Source organism: Biomphalaria glabrata, chromosome 18 (genome assembly GCF_947242115.1).
Source record: "Biomphalaria glabrata chromosome 18, xgBioGlab47.1, whole genome shotgun sequence".
Lineage (NCBI taxonomy): Eukaryota > Metazoa > Mollusca > Gastropoda > Planorbidae > Biomphalaria > Biomphalaria glabrata.
The window spans coordinates 10,107,509-10,127,862 of NC_074728.1; the positions used below are offsets into that span (position 1 = coordinate 10,107,509).

General features: G+C 36.8%; 1 protein-coding gene across 3 annotated transcripts in view; it reads left to right on the forward strand.

Moving 5' to 3' along the window:
* LOC106066179 (mucin-5AC-like) overlaps positions 1-20,354 on the forward strand; it is a 39,818-nt gene that overhangs the window by 15,130 nt on the left and 4,334 nt on the right. For all 3 annotated transcript variants that reach the window (XM_056016879.1, XM_056016878.1, XM_056016877.1), the window contains exons 4-17: positions 430-556; positions 1,710-1,832; positions 2,238-2,333; positions 2,997-3,109; positions 4,577-4,661; positions 6,384-6,525; positions 7,488-7,623; positions 8,398-8,571; positions 10,808-10,866; positions 12,122-12,211; positions 12,792-12,978; positions 14,331-14,708; positions 15,265-15,308; positions 16,293-16,787. In XM_056016879.1, the coding sequence (XP_055872854.1) occupies positions 430-556; positions 1,710-1,832; positions 2,238-2,333; positions 2,997-3,109; positions 4,577-4,661; positions 6,384-6,525; positions 7,488-7,623; positions 8,398-8,571; positions 10,808-10,866; positions 12,122-12,211; positions 12,792-12,978; positions 14,331-14,708; positions 15,265-15,308; positions 16,293-16,787 (2,249 nt within the window). The remainder of the gene's footprint in view (positions 1-429; positions 557-1,709; positions 1,833-2,237; positions 2,334-2,996; positions 3,110-4,576; positions 4,662-6,383; positions 6,526-7,487; positions 7,624-8,397; positions 8,572-10,807; positions 10,867-12,121; positions 12,212-12,791; positions 12,979-14,330; positions 14,709-15,264; positions 15,309-16,292; positions 16,788-20,354) is intronic.

Sequence of the window (20,354 nt, forward strand, 5' to 3'; positions counted from 1 at the left end):
GACGCTGTTTGTCCGAGAATATGGATCATATTAGGACAGAACATAATGCAGCAGTGTCCGATAACTCGGTCTAATGTGGACATGTCAGGTTATCGAAACCATCCTGACAACAGTCAAAGTGAATACCAATTGACCAAGCAGCCTATGGACTGACCGTAAAATCTAACTAAAGGCCTTTTGCTTTAGCCATAACATAAATAGCAGTAACATAAATGGACAACAGGGTGCGAATGAGTTACACCAACTGCCGGGGTTACTTAAGGCCCAGTTTACGGGACCCTGCTGCACCGAGAGCTCTGCTTTGAGCTCCATCGTAAGGTAAGTTAGAGATAAAACCTTGTGAGCGATTGGTTTCGGTTAAAACCGGAAACGTTAGAAATAGCAATTGGTTTATCGTTAGTTCATGAGTCTATAACGATTTGATTTCAGACACACAGCCAAATCAGCAACAGTTCTTTAGACAGACACAGACCAACAGATTACAATCGCTCTATCCGGAATATAATATCCGACAGCCAACCTCACTTCAGACAAGGACTGCGCCAAGGCTTATAAGGTAAGTTCATTGTAACAAGTAAATTACGGTAATGGCGGAGCGCATGGCATTCTAGATAAAGCGCAAAGTATAAATATCTTTGTTCCTGGTTTGTTTTCTGGTATCTTACATAATTCTTAAATTATCCTTTTTGGCCTATAAATGAAAAAAAAAAGTAGTTCCAACTGTGGTATAAATAATGATTCTAAATCATTGTAAGAAAATATAAACATAAAAACATTTATTCAGATATAATAATATGATAAAATAATCCATCAAGCAGGGACGTAGTTAGGACCTAGCTGGGGGACCCTGAATTTTGCGTAATATTTAATATTTAATGTAAAAAAATAATCATTTGGGGGCCCTGTTTAAGTGGGGGCCCGGGGGATTTTCAAATTCTCCCACCTCCTCCCATCACCATAGTTACGCCCCTGCCATCAAGGCCTAATTTTATCATGACACAATCAAAGACATTATGTTATCAGGAAATAATCCAGGACATACTGTTATCATGAAATGATTCAAAACATAATGATAACCTTTAGACAATCTATGACATAATATTATCCTGAAATACTCTAAGACACAATATAACTTGAAATAATCCTTCAATAAAGGTATCATAAAATAATCCTTTCAAGAGATATTGATATGAACTAATCCTTCTAGACCTAGTGTTATAATGAATTAACTATTCGAGACCTACTGTTATGAAATAATAAACCAGTTAAATAAAAAATAAATACGTTTTTAAAAACCTCATGATTAATTTTGAATCAATCATAACTGTACACAATTACTTGAGGTACTTTCCTTGCCTTGCGACTTTCTGAGACTGCTATCTTGCATGTTAACATTCGCGCTTTGTGGTATATGCATTGTTTAATTGCTGCCTTATCATGTCTCATTATTGCAAGGCGTATCTCTCGTTAGCTTTTTGTTATTTTCCATATAAAACAAAATTAATTAACTATTACAAACTGATACGAATCGATTAATTTTATTTGATTGACATCGACGTGAATAATTGTGCAATGTCTTAACTTGATCTGAGAATGGGAAGTGGGAGAAATAATGTGTAAAAGACTTTGACCAGAAAGTGTAGAGTAAATATAAGATCGGTAAAAAAAAACAACACACTTTTTTTTTCATAAATGGTCATGATATTTAGTTCCAGGCCGCTTCTTGACAATGGTCAGCTGACAAGACAATTCAGCACAGATCGTCAGATCAGCAGCAACACAAGATCCGGGTCTCTTAGCCAATCATCTTTGGCAAATATGCAACTAGCCAGGTAGTTTTACTATGTGGTCAAATTTAAAACTGTATTATTATCTAAATAATAATTGATCTTTTATATTGCTTATTTTTTTAAATCATCATGGGACCGTATAAACCTTAATAATTTAAGAATGTCCACTGGCGTATATAACTTTCTTCAACCATGTTTTCGATATGCATAACGTTTTCATGTGTGCCATTTTGTACAAATTCAAACTCTAGCTAGCTCAAGTTATTTTTTTATTCTTGAATAAATCATATTTATCTTGGTATCTTTATTATCAAAGATACAAAATCAAAGATACAAAATCAAAGATACAAAATCAAAGATACAAAATCAAAGATACAAAATCAAAGATACAAAATCTAACTTTAATTTTTTGTACCGTTTCATTTTTTTTGTTTATATACTTTTCAGGATTGATCCTTCTGGGAGGATAGTTCCACTGTCTGCTGCTGAAAGAGAAGAATTCATTCGAAAAGGCGGGAAACTAGTTGGTCAAGTTCTTAACAGGTCAAACAACTAATTCGAGGATGACTTGCTTAGCTGTGACATCATACACATCAGCTTTTATTAAATCACCCAGTATAGTATTAATCATTACAAATGTTATAAGCTAAGATACAAATAAAAAAAACAGGTCTTTTTTTTTTTTAAATAGAACTTGATGTGATCATCTGATAAAGTCACTTCAATTTATACACTTGATTTTGTAATATCTAAAAAGAACATTCATTTTCCTTTAATTCAATATGAAAAAAATTAATCTATGATTGTAAATAAAAAAAAAGTTATACCATTTTAATTAGAACATGTTAGTGCACTACAATTGGATTAAATTAATAATTCCATCAGAACGTGGAAAATAATTAAGGAGAGAAAGAGTTAAGTAATGTTAATAATCTCGTTTCATCATTCCCTTGACTTCTGTCACAAGGGTGCCGTGATAGTTGGCGTAATCAAAACCCTCCACCGCCTCCGCCCTGTATGGTCAGCAACTGTTCTTAGAGAACAGCAAGAAAGAGGCCCATGCAGTCTTTCACGTTGTCCATCCAGCTTTGTGTGTGTGTGTGTGTGTGTGTGTGTGTGTTTTGGACGACCCTTTCTTTGTGTTCCCTCCACTACATATGTATTAAGAATTTACTTTGATGTGTTAATGTGATTCAAATTCCGCAGACCAAACCAGAACACCGATCGTCGCATTCAGCCACCACAGCAAAGAACGGACCTGCAGCCCAAACCCGCCACTGCCAGAAATATTAGAGTTCCTGTCACGCAAACTTTTATGGGTGAGTACCCATTAGATGATTACAACGTACATAGGTGGCTCTAGAAGGAGGAAAAGCTGTAACATTACGCTAGAAATACTTGGAGTTTATCATTACCTGATCGATGTGTACCCCTACTGAATTTGTGCAAATTTTATTCATCTGACTTTTTTTTTTAGACTTCACGTAAAGCTACTGTTAGGCAACACGATGACCCTTGACCCCTAAGCATTGTTAAAATGGATAGATCTCATTAAAGTCAAAAGATGTAGAAAAGCAAAAGTAAATAAAAAAAAAAGAATGGTTTGGCCTGGGACAAAAAACAAAAGCGAGTCGACGGTGCTGGCCTGACGGTCCAACAGAACACTTTTGGTATTTCAACTTCTTAGAAAAATTTTTCATAATAATGAGCCAATAAAATGCGGCACCCCCCCCCCCCTCCCGAGAATGTAGCATAAATAGACCCAAGTCAATTATGCATAAATAACTTGTAAAAAATTTTATAAAAATTATGCTGCACATAGATTGCAATGATTTTAAGGTACTCAGTCTAGCAGAAAAGAGAAACTGATTTTTTTTTCCTAGCCCAGCTTTTTAAGGTTAGCTTAGACAAGAATTTAAATTTGCAAATTAAGTATCAAATACGGCCATCGCCATGGTGAAAATGTATTAGTAGAAAATGTTCTTGTGCGTTACATTGACAAATGTTCACTGCTTTGACAAAAGTCTTTACTTACAAAGTCTTTACTTCCAAAGTCTTTACTTCCAAAGTCTTTACTTCCAAAGTCTTTACTTCCAAAGTCTTTCCTTACAAAGTCTTTACTTACAAAGTCTTTACTTCCAAAGTCTTTACTTACAAAGTCTTTACTTACAAAGTCTTTACTTCCAAAGTCTTTACTTACAAAGTCTTTACTTACAAAGTCTTTCCTTTCAAAGTCTTTACTTACAAAGTCTTTACTTCCAAAGTCTTTCCTTACAAAGTCTTTCCTTACAAAGTCTTTCCTTACAAAGTCTTTCCTTACAAAGTCTTTCCTTTCAAAGTCTTTACTTCCAAAGTCTTTACTTACAAAGTCTTTACTTACAAAGTCTTTACTTCCAAAGTCTTTACTTACAAAGTCTTTACTTCCAAAGTCTTTACTTACAAAGTCTTTCCTTCCAAAGTCTTTCCTTACAAAGTCTTTCCTTACAAAGTCTTTCCTTACAAAGTCTTTCCTTACAAAGTTTTGTATGTTGGTTCAGAAACGAACACTTACAAGCCCAAACCTACTACAGGAGGACAGGAAGTTGGGCAGTGGGTAGATTTTCAACTCAGAACCTTCGTGACGACAATCCGAAGCGCATACCACCTGACCAGCCAGCCAACTTAAGAGGGCTCTGTGTTCTCTGTTCAGTTCTGAAGTGGGAAACAAAAAACAAAAATAAAAATTTAAAAGACGAGATTTTTTAAAGTATTGAATAAATGTTCTTGTTACTTAAACGTCTGTCCAGGCTTCAACAGACCACAGAGTCCTGGGAGTGACAACTTTTTACCGCCACCTACAGATCCACGCCGAGTTCAAGTTCCATCCATACAGTGAGTATAAGTTTAAACTAATTTTGTTTTTTCCATATCACATTTTGTGCGTGTGTGTGTTCCAGAATGTAATTTATATATTTTTTAATTCCTTGAACTTTGACAGTTTATGTATGTCTTTGGGGGGAAAATCACTAGCTATACAATGAAAGAGTAATGACTGTGTACAGCTCACTGGAAAGACTCCTGGCACTGTTGAAGCGTTACAAGAAATAAATAGTACGAGAAATGATAGACCAGCATCAGATTCACCTAGGAGGAATTCCATTTATACAATTTTTAACAAGCTTATATCAATTTACTCTGTCTGATAAAAAGTGTGTACACGTTATTTCTTTCACGCTCATTCTAAGATCAAATTGAAACTTTGAACAATTATTCATTGGCGTAGACAAGACATAAATCCATATAAAACATTAACCAATTAGTCAAAGGGCGCGGTGGCTGAGCGGTAAAGCGCTTGGCTTCCGAACCGAAGTTTCGGGTTAAAATTATGGCGAAGACTGGGATTTTAAACTTCGGGATATTTGGGCGCCTCTAAGCTCTAATGGGTACCTGACATTAGTGGAAAAGTAAAAGCGGTTGGTCGTTATGCTGGCCACATGACACCCTCGTTAACCTTGGGCCACAGAAACAGATGGTCTTTAAATCATCTTCCCCTATAGATCTCAAGATCTGAAAGGGGAACTTTACTTACTTACTATACCAACAAGGGAGCTTAATCCTTCGGTATTCACAGATATGAGTAAATTAGTAGGGTTAAGTCCCCTTAAATAGTTTTTGATTCTATTTCTCTCACACCCATTCTCCGATTAAGTTGATACTTTAATTATTTATTGTACCTAACAAAACACGAATCAAATAATAAAAATTTACCCATTATTCTATTAATTATTGGTAATTACTTATTTCGTTTGATGTCGAATAAGGGAAATAACTTCTACATTATTGATAGATATAGTTGTAAGGGAAGAGTTCTTCTAAGATAAGTTTTTTTTTTTTTTTTGTATTTTGTTTGTTTTTGTACACAACTGTTTTTGTTCTTTGTTGTCTTACTACTTAGGAGAATCACTTGATTCTATTGTTTGTATTCTGGTTGACCGATGAACCCCTGAAAAATCAAGAAGTGATAGGATTGCTCTATTCATATTTGATCTATTCAATGTCATGACATTCGTCCCGTGGTGCTGCTTTCCCAACGTCTCATTCATTTTCTAGATCAGTGGTTCCCAAACTTTTTCACTAACGGAACACTTCGCACATTCTGAGTATTAAGATTTAAAAACTCCTTTATCCCACTTTCGGTCAGAGTGTTACAAGATCAGCTGTCGTCATCGAGAAGTTCATAGAAGTCTAATTCATAAAGCGCTGGTTGTGAATGTGTATGTGTTTCGTGTGTGAATGATGTTCGAATTTTTCATCTATACTGTTATTGTTACAGTAGTTACGCTGATGTTGTCAATTGTAGTCAAACTGAATTTCCATTTGATTGGATCAATAAAATTATCTTATCTTATCTTATCTTATTAAGAGGAACACTTTGCTTTATTTTTTAGAGACATTAATTCATGTGGTAGCCTACTAGTCAATTATTCCAGTAGTTGTAGAACACCTATTAAGGCCTCGCGGAAGACACTGGGGTTCTGCGGAACACAGTTTGGGAAACACTGTTCTAGATCTTGTGTTGTGTTTTCAATATTTACTTCGATCTTTTTTTCTCAGGAGCCAGTTTGGGAGAGACGGCAGAAGGTTCAATGGCGAAGGGCCAGTTCGAGATATAGGCTCGTCGCTCAGAAGACAAGAGGAAGAAACATGGTGGCGCCAGCAGCAACAAGATTTATTGGCACGTGAGAGACTTCTGCAGGTCAGTTAGCAATACGAAGAATTATTTTTTCAAAGTTATAATGGAAAGACAGACGTCTATGACCAATTGTAGCATTCTTCAAATATTAAGATCAAATTCTTGATAGTCTACTATTGCTACATTATTATACATTATTATTATTATAAACAATGCGAACGGGAAAACAAAGCACCGAATCTTATAGAAAAAGAGTGAGAATAATGAATTCGTTACTTGAAATTGAAATTTCTCACTTTGATGTCACCTGTTGCATACTGGGATTTCCATCACAGAATCTGAAGCATGGTTCAAATCTTTTCTTGAGTTTTAGTTTTGATTCGAAATGCAGCGGTAGGCAAAATTATAATGTGACACTGTATGTGGCTCCTTCTGTCTCGGAAGACATTGGATGCACCCAGATGAGTCACTAGTTTCGGTTTCCTCTTGAGACGGGGGCAGAATCTGGAGTGACTAATCAAGCCGATTCTGGAGCGGCAGATTTTGCCTCAGTTCGTGCATGTGTATGCATCTATTTGAGGGCAAGCTGATAGGGCATCTTTCTTTATCTTTACCTTGACAAAGACTTTTGGCAACCCTGTACTTGCATTAGCAAATTAGAAGATTCTCGTGACGCTATAAGAGTCTTCTAATTTGAGAATGCAAGTAGGCCCTATAAGGTGGCCAAAGTAAATGTAACACGCCTTATATATCTAGTCTCCTCAGTTCGAATTGGAGGAAGTCGGAGATTCTCATCTAACAATATTGTCAAGTCTATAAATTTATTGAATTATCTACGCGTTACTACAGGGGCTGAAGGTTATTGATATCTCATCCGATTCAGAATGGGCTGCCTGCTAAATACAGATGCCAGGCATCCTCTTTATCCTACGGTCTTACTATTTCCATACTGGCTAAAGCCAGCTTTTCAATACACAATTAAAACATATTAAATTTTAAATGTAAATTTATATCTTTGTTTCCAGAAAAAAGAGGAAGAATTAGAAAAAGCATTTATCCGACAAAAAGAACTAGAGCTGCTCAACAGTCTAAGGGACAAAACTCCGTTGAGCGCCAGTGAAATTACTCCAGCTCTTCCCCCTAAAGAGTTACCGTTACTTCGTAAGTTATACATTTTCATTTTCCTTCTCACCTAGAATCCTAGATCAAACTACATAGTTATCTAATAGATAAAAAGATATTTACAGGAAAATCACTCCCTGTTTACCTTATTTGAAAGAATTAAAAAAAAAACACGAGAGGAAAATATTGTATTTATTTCTAGAAGAATAAGCACGTATCCGGAATCAATTAAAATTTAAAACTTCATGCAAATGAGTCAACGAGAGACTCCTATAAGTCAGAAGTACAAATAGACATTCTATTTTTTAATTTTCAAAATTTAAATTTCACAATAAGAAAAGACTTTTAAAGAATAGCATTTCATTTTCTGCAGTTGCTACATTTTTGTTTTAGACAAAGTGTGTATATATTTATATTACATTTACATTAATTAATATATAATGATCAAAATGTAAGTTGTCTAAAGGTCTGTATGTATTTTAAAGGAAACCACTCTGAACAATCTTGTTGAAACTTGGCATGAAAATTTACTAAATCATTGCGGGGGCCTTGGGAAATGCAAGAACCAATAGCAAAGGGGGGGGGGGCTTAAAGGGGCCCCTGCATTTTGGCATTCGACATCAGGACATGAGATAATGTCCTTAATAAATGTATAAGTCTAATGTGGGTAATACATGCAACATGGTCACTTCTGAAATATTTAGTGGGTCTATATATTCTGAAAACATTATCCCTGCCATCGTTTAAACATTTGGTAATCCCTGCCTAACAATACTATTGTTTACAATGAACAAAGAGCGATATCATCCACAGAGCCAACACTAGTGGAGTCTGCAACACCACCGCCGCCAGACACCACAACGTCCTCTACAACTGCTGCTACAACTACTACCACCCCTGCCCCTGTACAAATGACCAGCCCAGTCTACGTGGCCCCAGCAGACGTCGTGACTTTAAACACCGTCCCCGTGCACCCAGTCACCCCAGGTAAGGCCGACCTTTGAGATTGTGTGAAACCTTGCTGCCAACTATTTTGATTTATTGAACTGTCAGGTTGACATCATGTTCTATTACGTCTTTTTTTGTTTGTTTGTTTCATAGTTGGATTGAGGTCAGCGTGAGCTTTGGTAATAGGGGAGATAACTGCTGCTTACACAATGTACTTACACTTCATACCTCATTATGTCACATCGACCCTAAGATTTGACTTTAAAAAATACAATTTACAGCCTTTTAGCATAAAAATAACAACATCTTGAAGATCTATTTTTTTTATATATATATTTTGCAGTTTTATAATAAAAATAATATTTTAATTATACAAATTGAATTAAATCGCAATCGCCACATTCAATATTAAAATGTTGAAGTATCGCTTCTGAGCATCTGGTCATGTGAATGAAGTGGCAACCTGGTAGTGCGGTATGCGCGCTGGACTGCCGTTCAGTAGTCTCGATAGTCCCAGGTTCATACCCTGCCTGCAGTGATCCCCCGTCGTCCTGGGGAGGTTTGGACTAGGAAGTATATTACCTTCAACTCTGAAGGAACATCTTCAACGTGTAAAACATTTGACTAGCAAGTGCCTAGGAACTAAAAACAACAGTGCTGACAAACAAAAGGAACGGGTTAATTTTAACACTTTAATTTATATCTTGGATTTTTTTTCCTTACCAGGTGTACAGCCTGAGTTTCATTTTACACTTATTCAGTAGCTGCTCATACATCTTCTCTACTCTTGTTAACATGCTTGTTTATTATTCAAGTTTAGTCTTAGTTCTCCTTTCAGACCTTACGATCTATAAGGCTGACGATGTAAAGGTCATCTGTTTCTATGGCTCACTGTTAACGAGGGTGTCATGTGACCAACCGCCTTTATTTTTCCCCAACTACTGTCAGGTACCCATTAGAGCTGGGTGGACTCAGGTGCCCTCAAGATCCCGAAATTAAAGCTCCCAATCTTTACCAGGATTCGAACCAGGGACCTCTAGGCTCAGACGCCAAGCTTTACCGCACAGGCACCTCACCTCCTTCTTATTCAATTTTGTTTTAAATCTGTAACTTGCAATATTGTGTTGCTCTTTTAGACAAGAAGTTTAAAGACAAACATAAAGTCCTGCACCATATTTTATTCACATTTTATAACTATAAAATATCACCTGACAAATGTTACAAAATGGCAAAACTACACCATAAACAAAATATTCTTGAGATATACACTTCTATTAATATCAATAATAGCCTACTTCATTTATTTACAATCTACACAATCACATCACGACCGCGTTGTACGACCTTTTTTTTTTCCGGTCTCTTCCAACTTAAGTCCAAGCCTCATTTTTTTTTTTACTTAACATATCATTAACGACCTCTGCCCTCAGTTGCTATATTATATAAACAAGCAAAGTATAATAAATAATAAAGGACAATTCCTCCTTAACGACTTTTGTAAGAGTTATTACTTTGAACTTAATTAATGAATGATAGATTAAAAAAAAAAGGAAACATTAATTTCTGCCCCTCACCATCCCCCCCCCCTTCCCCTGGTTACGGCAATGTATGAAGCTATTCAGAGTATAGAAGATTCTAGTTTGGTGATACAGATACTAGATATATAAAAAGACAGTAGTCTAGACTAGAGAACTGAATCTAGTTAAGGACTTGGTATAGAAGATCCTTATTCGGCCACTATAAGGATTTCTATATAAGACGGTGGGCAATATTTTCCCGACCGCCTATTTGTTTATTTAACTCCTTCGTAAATATAATCGTAAATTCCAGATGATGTGTATTCAACACAGATCTCCAGACCATATTTAAGATGTTTTTATGTGGAAAAAGTATTACGGTCAAACCACAGTTTTCGCTGTGTGGCCACATAGCTAGTAATGTTTTTCAAAAAAGATATACATAAACTGTCAAATGTCTAGAAAAATCGTTAGAGCCGTTATAACGTTTTGTTGATTCCTGAACCCATGATGAGTAGGCAAGCTGATAAGAAATTGTAAGAGTTGATACTTATGTTTAACGTAGTAACTCTGTCCTTACTTTAACAACTTAAAATAATTGCAGTTATGTCCCTTTGATCACTACTTAACATTTATAAGCTACATAAAAAAGTACATACGTATTATTATTTTTTAAAGAATATGTTGGGATGTCTCACTATGATGTCTTACATCGAGTTACTTATTTTTTTAATTTTATTTTGTTTCTTATTCTGAAGTTGCTGTTGTTACAAGCACCATTGAAAGTACTACAGAGAAAGCATTCAAACCCATAGAGGTAAGCTCTAGGACTTAGTATGTTAGACAAAAAGTCTCCAATACAGATTTGACACATAATGGCCACTTGAGCACACGTGAACAGCTTTCGTCACGTGATCATTTTGCAATCAAATAGTGAATTCTAACAGTGTTTAGATTTTATAAAAAAATGCATTTGAAATTACAAAAGAGTGCAGACAGATTACGAGTCAGGTGACATACCTTCGCAGTCAGGTGACATACCTTCGCAGTCAGGTGACATACCTTCGCAGTCAGGTGACATACCGTCGCAGTCAGGTGACATACCGTCGCAGTCAGGTGACATACCTTCGCAGTCAGGTGACATACCTTCGCAGTCAGGTGACATACCTTCGCAGTCAGGTGACATACCTTTGCAGTCAGGTGACATACAGGTACAATCAGTTAACATACCGTCGCAGTCAGGTGATAGATGCCACAGTCAGGTAACATACCTTCGCAAACAGGTGACAGTCAGGTGACATACACACCGCAAGTCACGTAACATCTATCGCAGTCTCTGTCCTATAAAATACAAACTGCCATTCAGGTGACATACCGTCGCAGTCAGGTGATAGAAGTCGCAGTCAAGTAACATACCTTCGCAAACAGGTGACATTTCGTGACAGTCAGGTAACATGCTACCACAGTCAGGTGACATATATAAGCTTAAATTCTTAGTCAGGTGAGATACACACCATCGCAGTAATGTAATTAAAACATCACGTCAGGGAAATCAATTTTTATATCAATAAAACTGTAATAATGAGGCTAATTTATTTATTTCCAAAGAAAAACTAGTCATTGTCGTTTTTATTTCTAGAAAGATAACCTTTTGGGATAAACTTTAAATTTTAATAACTTTGATTAACAGTAAAACCAGCAACATGCATGTAGGCGCATGAAACTTATATTATACAGGACATGTATAAATACAATACATAATAAGACACGAGAATGGATCACATTTTTTGCGTATTACTGAGATAGATACATATACATGTTAAAGAAATCTTTCTTTCTAAGTGATACTTGAGCCTGGTAAGCGTTGATAAAATCAATTAGGAAGTGTTCAAATATCTTAATATGAGCGACTTCACCATGTCTCTGAAAAGAGATTGTTTTATTATTTTTGTTAATACATTTCTGTAAGTTTGAAGATAGTAATCATAGGTTGAGGTTAGATTTATTGTCCAACTTTGAGGCAAAGCACATCGCTATTGTCTAAAGCTTCTTCTTGCTTTCCATCACCTCAGATTTTGGCATCACTTCCTAATGACACAGTCGTTCACGCGGACAACACCGCCAAGCTCAATGTCACTTTTCTCCTAGGAATGTCAAGCATAGTAAGTCTTAGGTCTAATAGAAGAAGGGTTTTGTTACTGTGGGTGGGGTGGTGGCGCTGTGATCGCTTTTACTTTCAGATCACCAACTAAAGTAAAAGTTCCCCTTTCATACCTTGCGATCTATAGGGCAGATGATATAAGGGTCATCTGTTTCTGTTAACGAGGGTGTCTTTTGGCCAGCACAACGACCAACCGCCTTTACTTTTCCCTAAGTAATGTCAGGTACCCATTGGAGCTGAGTGAACTCAGAGCCGCCCAAGGATCCCGAAGTTAAAAATTCCAGTCTTCAGGCGCTTTACCGCTCAGCCGCGGCGCCTGGATATTGCCAACTAAACCTGGGTAAAATTCTGGACCCATAGTCTCTCCTACTAAAGTTATTGTTGTGTTGTCAGATTTATGTTTTCTTTTGTAGATTTTGTTTTGGTTAACATAGTTTTGACTTTTTGTAGATTGGGCTAAGAATGACAACCTAAAATATAAAATGTTCAAACAAGTCTTTCTTAATATATCATAAGGAAATGCATAAATTACCGATTTTATTATGAAACTAAAACCATAAGGGTCTATATTTCATTATCAGGTGTCGACAGAGGCTCCCGTTGCTCAGGATGTCACACAATCTGTCTTCAAAGTTCTCACACCTGACAAGGTCGTTACAGAATACGCCAACGTCAATATCAACACTGTGACACCGAAGGATTTGATCTACAGCACTGACGCTAAAAGTCTGCCCGTGACGGATCTGAAAAACATCACTCCAGGTCCAGGTGAGCTCACATCTTTAACCAATCACTGCCATCCCCCCTCCCCCCACTCTTTTTTTTTATCGAACCGTAAAGTAATACAATGACCAATTAGTCGCTGTCTCCTAAACCTGAATCAAAACAATCTTTTTGGTCGTATTATAGCATCTTGCTTGATGGTCTGCAGTGGGCACGAACACACAACTAGGCAAAATAATCTCTGTCTCTCTTTCTCTCTCTCTCTCTCTCTCTCTCTCAGAATATAATAATAAATCTCTTTCTCTCTCTATATATATATATATATATATTTTTTCTCTTAATGGCTCAAGAGTTTGGACACCAAGTATTGGAAAGATCACTCTTTTATTTCTGCAAGTCGGACGGACTAGAGTTATCCCACGTAATTTTAGAGGCGAAAAAAAAAGAGGGGAAAGGGGCAGAATAAGTACCCGTCACTGAATAGCAGGGCCGGACTTAACCAGTATGACCAAGAAGTCATGGAAAGAGAACAAGTAATATCTGTATTCATTGTGGAAAGAGAACAAGTAATATCTGTATTCACCCGTCACTAAATAGCATGGCCGAACTTAACCATTGTGAATTACACACCAAAATGACAATTTTTTTGTCTATATATTTCAGGATATTTCCAGGACTTTTTCATATATTTTGCAATTTCAGGAGATTTCCAGGAGCTCCTAGGAAATCAGGAGGCCGCGGAAAATCTGTTATAAGTTATGAAATGGTTTAATTTATTAATTTATACACATAATTAGCGAGTGTCCTATGAAAGTGCGAGGCACAATGCGGACGCATAGTTTGCAGTGGCCTAAGGCAGGCCCTGCATAATAGCGGCGTATGCTACGCGCCGGTATATAATATAATTTAAAAAAATTATTTGAAAGTAAACTGATCATTGAAATTTTTTTAAATTTAATATCTGATGTGCAAGCGACTTTGTATTTCTAATTTACCTTGCGCAAGATATTTTTTAAGGGCTTTTATGGCTTCGAAATTTAGGAACAATGATTTTACCATCAAATATTTCACTTGATTTTGCAAACTAAAATTGTAGATTTGTTCGATCCCATGTGAAGTGAGTAGGCCATATAACCCAGCTCTTGGGAACCTTTCTTTTGGAAGATTTATTCAGAATCTTGCTTTAGAACCTTTCATTTGAACCTTTCATTAAAACCTTTATTAAAAACATTTCTTTATAACCCTTTGTTGGAAACTTTCTTTGAAACATTAACTGAAAATATTTGTTTGGGGCATTTCGTGGGAATATTTCTTTGGAACTTTAATTTAAAATCATTCTTTGAGGCATTTCGTTGGAATATTTCTTTGAAACTTTTCCGTTCCATTTTATTTTCCAGCCACGCCCGGCTATGACGCTAAGGTGAACGAGCTCATCCGTCAGATGGCCATTGACATGCTGCTCAGTAGGATCAAGCAGTCACAGATCCAACCCAGTCCTGCAGGGTTCGATTCTCAGCTAGCAGCCGAACTGATCCGATTACTGGGAGGCAACGCCAACCTCACCTTGACGCCAACCTCACAGATCCTCAACCCAATGTCAGCCACAACAACGTCTGCAACGACAAGGGATACTACAGTGGGAGTTGCCCAACCTCCCGTAGTCCCAGAAGCAACAGTGACCCAAGGAGCTTCGGTTATCCAAGAAGCACCCGTTGTTCCAGAACCAAGTCCCTCTAAGATATTGACATCAACAGTGCCCAGTGCTGTATTGCCAGGTAATATTTGTTTCAGGAGTATATCAACAGATCGCTAGCTAAGTCTTATTAATTGGCAAATGTGTTAATAGTACTTTGTCACTAATTTCTCTTGTTACTTGCTACTTTTAATCACACACATGTATACGATCTCTTTAATTATTATTGAGAACAATTTTAGGGTAGAGTTAAAGACAATGTAAAAGCTCAAGGTATGTGTTGTGATCTCCTGACCTGTCTTTGACATGGGCACATCAGTATACACCTTTCGACGATTCAAAGAAACACCAGAAATATATATTTCATAAAAGCAATCAGAATAAGCTGTAACTGTTCATAACTGTTCAACAAAGAAACATATGACCTTAACGTTATCTGTCTGTCCTATGGAACGAAAGGTCTGAAAGTGGAAATGTACTAACTGAAGCAGTTCGTCTTCTAATACAAATTTACACTTATCTTCATTTTTCTAAGCATAGAATAGATGGGAAGTTATCAAAGTATTCGGTAGTTTATAAGCGTGATGTTGTTTTTTTCTTTCTCTCTGCCTTTTTTATAGAATTATTTTGTTTTTCAGAAGTGGCCCCTACATCTGCACCCGTCAGTCGTCCTGCTCTAAACGTAAGTCTAATTATCGACAGATTACGCTTGTTTAAACTCCCTTGATATATTCAAATTAAGTTCAACATTGACTAAATTTAAGCAGTTTTAAATAGGATTGCCCCGTAGATACAAATTACTAGCGAATACCTTTTAGGATTACTTTAGCTGAACACACACAAATTACGCAAAATAATTAAAGGGAGTCAACTTCTACATCAAATTCTTCTTTCAAAAAATATATATCTAAAATTAGTAAGACTTGATATTGAAGCATTGAGACGCGAAGTACTTCGTCATCGGACTCTGGGCAATTCCCCTCAGTCGGGTCCATGCCCATCCTGCCAGCTTTGCCTCTGATTATAGTTATGTCCATATCGAACTTTTTCTTTCCAAGGGGACTGCAATGAATTCTGTTTTCCTCTAGTAAATCTCAACCCTATCAGTATTTAGTAGGTAAACTGTACTGTCTACTTCTCGTTTAGTACCACTAGATAGGTATTTATAATATGCAAAAGATCTAGAGAAACTAGTGAAATGTAGATCAATCGATTGTTGAAAACCTCTTATTGTGAGCGAGCTATTTGTGATTAGTGTCACTAGTTGCCGGCTGTGATTGTTAGTCGGTGTGCGCTTTGGGGAGAGAGCACCGTTCAATCACTGGCATAGCTCTCATTATTGCAAGGTTACTGCCCTTTTGTTTAGTACATTTTCCATATAAAATAAAATTAATTAATTACTACTAATTGGTTGATTAATTAGTTAATTTTTCGATTGAAGTATGTATTGACATAGACAATAAATAACTGTGCAAAGTTTCAACTTGATCTGAGAACGAGAAGTGCGAGAAATAACGTGTAAAGTATTTTGACTAGACAGACAGACAGACATATGAGTGGTTTTATATAAGCTTTGTAATAATCATAGATGTTTACAAAATTACCTACTGTTTTAATATAGATAGATAGATTAACAGATGGAATGTTTTTTTTATATTATCCGCAGAACTTCAGCAAGCAGCTTGCGAGTCTTGCACAGAACGTCATCGAGGCTCTGTTGCAACAAAGTTTCTCTGGCATGAAGACCCATGACGAGCCCTTGGTTCGGGCCGCCAACGTCCTGCTCGGAGAGATTAAGATGCTCACTGGCCCGCAAGCCAGCCAGATCACCAACTCCAGCACCTCGCTAGCAGAGAACGTCTTATCGATAGCCGGTGCCGGAAAAGTGCTCGCGGAACCTGTCGCTGCCGAAACGACCCGCTCACTTCTGCCGGAAACCTCGGCCGCCAACATCAGTGACCAGTCCAATCAGAACCCATTGATGACTGAAGCCTACAACGTGACACTGGGAAGCATGTTCACTGATTACCTCAACGTAACGTACGATGCGACCAACGCCACAGAGCCCAGTACCACTGCCACGCCGGTAACTGAGCCCACGGAAGCGGTACCCACGCCGCCAGCAAACCTTCCACCTGCGTTTGAACCTCTACCTGGCATGGTAGGTGAACCCTTTTTTTCCCTACATTTTATAACAGAAAATATAACATGTTTACATTGAACCGACAAACAAAGTCATTTAGGAATCTTAGAAGTGTAGCACTGCCATAGTCTACGGCCTTCTTTCCGAAAGCTTCTGTTCAACTTTGTATGAAGCTCTTAACAATTTCTAATAAGTTGTTAAGATGTACATATTACTAGTATGCTACTATGTTAATCCGGCTATATGCTCATTTGATGATCTAAATTGTTTTTGTTTTTAAAGATTAAAAAAAAAAACTGTTCTATATATCTGAATTTACGAAAAAAAAAAACACTTTCACTACATGATTCTTTTTCCAAAGCTTTATATTAACTCACTCCGTCTGTCTGGTACACATTTTGAAAACGTTATTTCTTTAACTCCCCATTCTTGGCTCAAGCTGAATCTTTGCACAATTATTGATTGTCCCTAACAAAACACGAATACAAAAAAAAATTAATCAGTTAGGTAATTAATTCGCTGGTGTCAACCCTGAGAAAAAAAATCAGGAGCCGGTGACTCTTAGACATTTTGCAGCACTCAGTGCTACACCCTGACAGAGCCTGCGACGCCGCTGACACCAAACTGTATCAGCAGTTGCTGTTCCTTTGAATACGTATGCTGCATGGAGAGAGGGGGGCGGGGAATGATGTGTGTGCGACATCATTCCGAACACAGCTAATGCCCAGGCATTCATCTCGTCATTCATGAGATGATCCACCGTTGTTTCATGACTAAAGCAGTCCATATGATCATAATAGAATGATATGATTACAGTGGTAGTTATTTAATTGTGTTCGATATGGAAAAATATAAATGCATTTTACAGCATTGAGACATAAAACTGTAAATGTGAAGTTCTTTCTTTTATATAAGCTTTGTTGTTTGTTGTTTTTATTTAAGTATTTTATTTTTATTTCGCTTGTTTTAAGTCAGCGTTACCCAATATTTGTAGCCTCATTTGATTTAGTTCGTTGATGACTTTCTCCTCGCCGCTAGACGTTCCTATTTCGAGGCACAGTCTGTTATTTTCTTTATTCCATCCCAGCATGCTTTGGAGTTATTCTTGTTCCTCGGCATGTTTCCCCCCCCCCTTTTTCCCATAAAATCAGTCATTTTAGTTTCAATTTTTTTTTTATGTAGGCCTATACTCTTGCTTGTCTGAATCATGCTTGCTTCTCTTTTCAATATAAGATGTGAGATCACTTTGGTCATCCAGGGCTTATTATTTCTATAAACTTGTATCGTTTTTGTTGGAGTTGTTAGCTCTCACAATATAAAAGATATGTTTAAGCTATAGTTACAGAACATCGTACCACATATTCTTATATTGATATTTAAAATTATTTATGTTACGCCAAAACCCAAAGTGTGGCCAGTTCGCCAGTCATTTCGCGTAATGGCCGAGGCGTGTAGCCACTATCCGATGTACTTGAAATTAAGTGCTTATTCTACTTTAGCCGTCCAGTTCGCAAAATGTCGGGAAATCTCTGGCCAGTACACTAAATGTTGATGCAAAATGCACGCTTGTGTAATATTCGGCTCAATTGTTTTCACACAAAAAATAGTATCTCCAACTAAAATTTCAAAATACTGATGGATGTAATCTCGAGAACTGGGTGTTTGGCACACCTCGCCTATAATACAACAAAGAGGAAGGGCATTTTCTTGCATTTTTCACTGCAGAAACGCATTCTCCTGACCTACAGCTCATTATTCATTCTATTAGAAAGGACCTTTTGAATAATGTGGAAAAATATTCTAATACATTGCAAATACAACCAATTTGTTCTTTGAAAAGATAAGATACCCAACATATTTAGATTAAGGCTTTGAGGATCGCCGCTGAAAAACAAATTCGATTAATAATATTCAATAAAATTTAAGCATAAATTGTGAGTTATAGTCCTAAATTTATTTAACTAGAAAAATATGAGATAGAGTAAAGGTTGGAAAAAGTCGACTAGGAAAAGATTATCTGGCTTTTGAACTCATCTCAACCGTGACTGTTATATTGAAAAATTTCGTTTGAATTATAACTTTTCCAAAGCAAAGTCTTTCTTAAAATAGTTATGATAAATTCATGTGAAATTACACAAACTCTGTCTGGAAAGGGGAAGGGCGGTAAAATGAAAACGATTAATACTCGCTCCTTTTTATAATTCCTGCTAATGATTGCATTTTGCATTAAAGAATAGGGGTTGGGCGACTCGATATAAGAATTTACTTTATAGCATATATAAATTATATTAGTGACAGATTTTTAAAATTTTGTAATTTCTTACTATAATACAAAAAGAAAAAGTATTGGTTTGTCCGATAAGGGGAAGGTGATTGCATGTATCGCACTTCCACCTGTTTATATTATATAGATATTCGACTAATTTTGTTCACATACTATGATTTCTCCATAAAAGTAGGACCGCTCCCCCACACACAAAGGGTTTAGATGGGAAGGGCGGTAGAGGTATTCGCTCCTCCCCTTCCAATCGGCCAACAGGTGAACGACATAATATAAAGACCGGTTAAAATACCAATAACAAGTTTTAATCATATAGATATTTAATTGATTCTGTTAGTAAGCTGTGATTTCTAGGATTAAATTGGACCGCCCCCCCCCACTCGAAAGTTTATGGTGGGGGGGGGGGGCGGATTGATGCCATCGCCCCCTCCAGACCCTACCAAATCGGCCAAAATACTAGAAGGGGGGGGGCGAAATAATCTAAAAATAGGTTGAAATATAAATAATTAGTATATATTATTAACATAAGTAATAAATTCGTATACAAATTGTGGGAATTCTATACTAAAATTCGTCCGCCCCCCCCCTTCGGAGGGGGGGGGGGCGGCCGAGTGAGGGGGGGGCGGTAGGGGCGATCCGCCAGTGATATATATATATATATATATAAGTGGGGGATAGTTTAAAAACAAAGTTAAATTATCGTCAGAACTTTGAGGGCCGTTAACCTATAAGAATGCTTCTTTTTTAGGAGTTAGGCATTAATGGACAAAATAAAACAAGTTACGAGAATGGCCGCTTAAGCGCGTCTAATGAAGTTTTAGTTGAATAAAATCACTAAATACTTTGATCTAATAGTGATATCAGCCAGAGGCGTAGTGTACACTATTAATATGAGTATGGAAGGTCGCTTCTGATACAGGTCTGCACTATTTTAAGGAAATTTCTCAGTGGCCACTGCGCTGTAGGGATGACTACAGTGAGTTCTGCTTATCTAAAACAATATTAGGCAGTGACTAGAACCAAGGAACACATCTTTACGTTAACATAGATATATTTTTTTGTTGTTGTTAAAAATAGTTTTTACAAGCGATTCAAGGAAAACAACTTTTAGAAGCTAATACATTTTTTTTTATCTCAGGTTGTCTCTCTTCTATTATAATCAAGCTATTTTTAATTATCTTTGTTATTTAAACAATTCATCAAAGCATGAATATTCGGAACACATTTTGATAGCCTTGTGCAATGGACATGGTCTTACCTAGGTACATTGAAAAAAGAAAATTATCCATAGCGCAAACAATTCA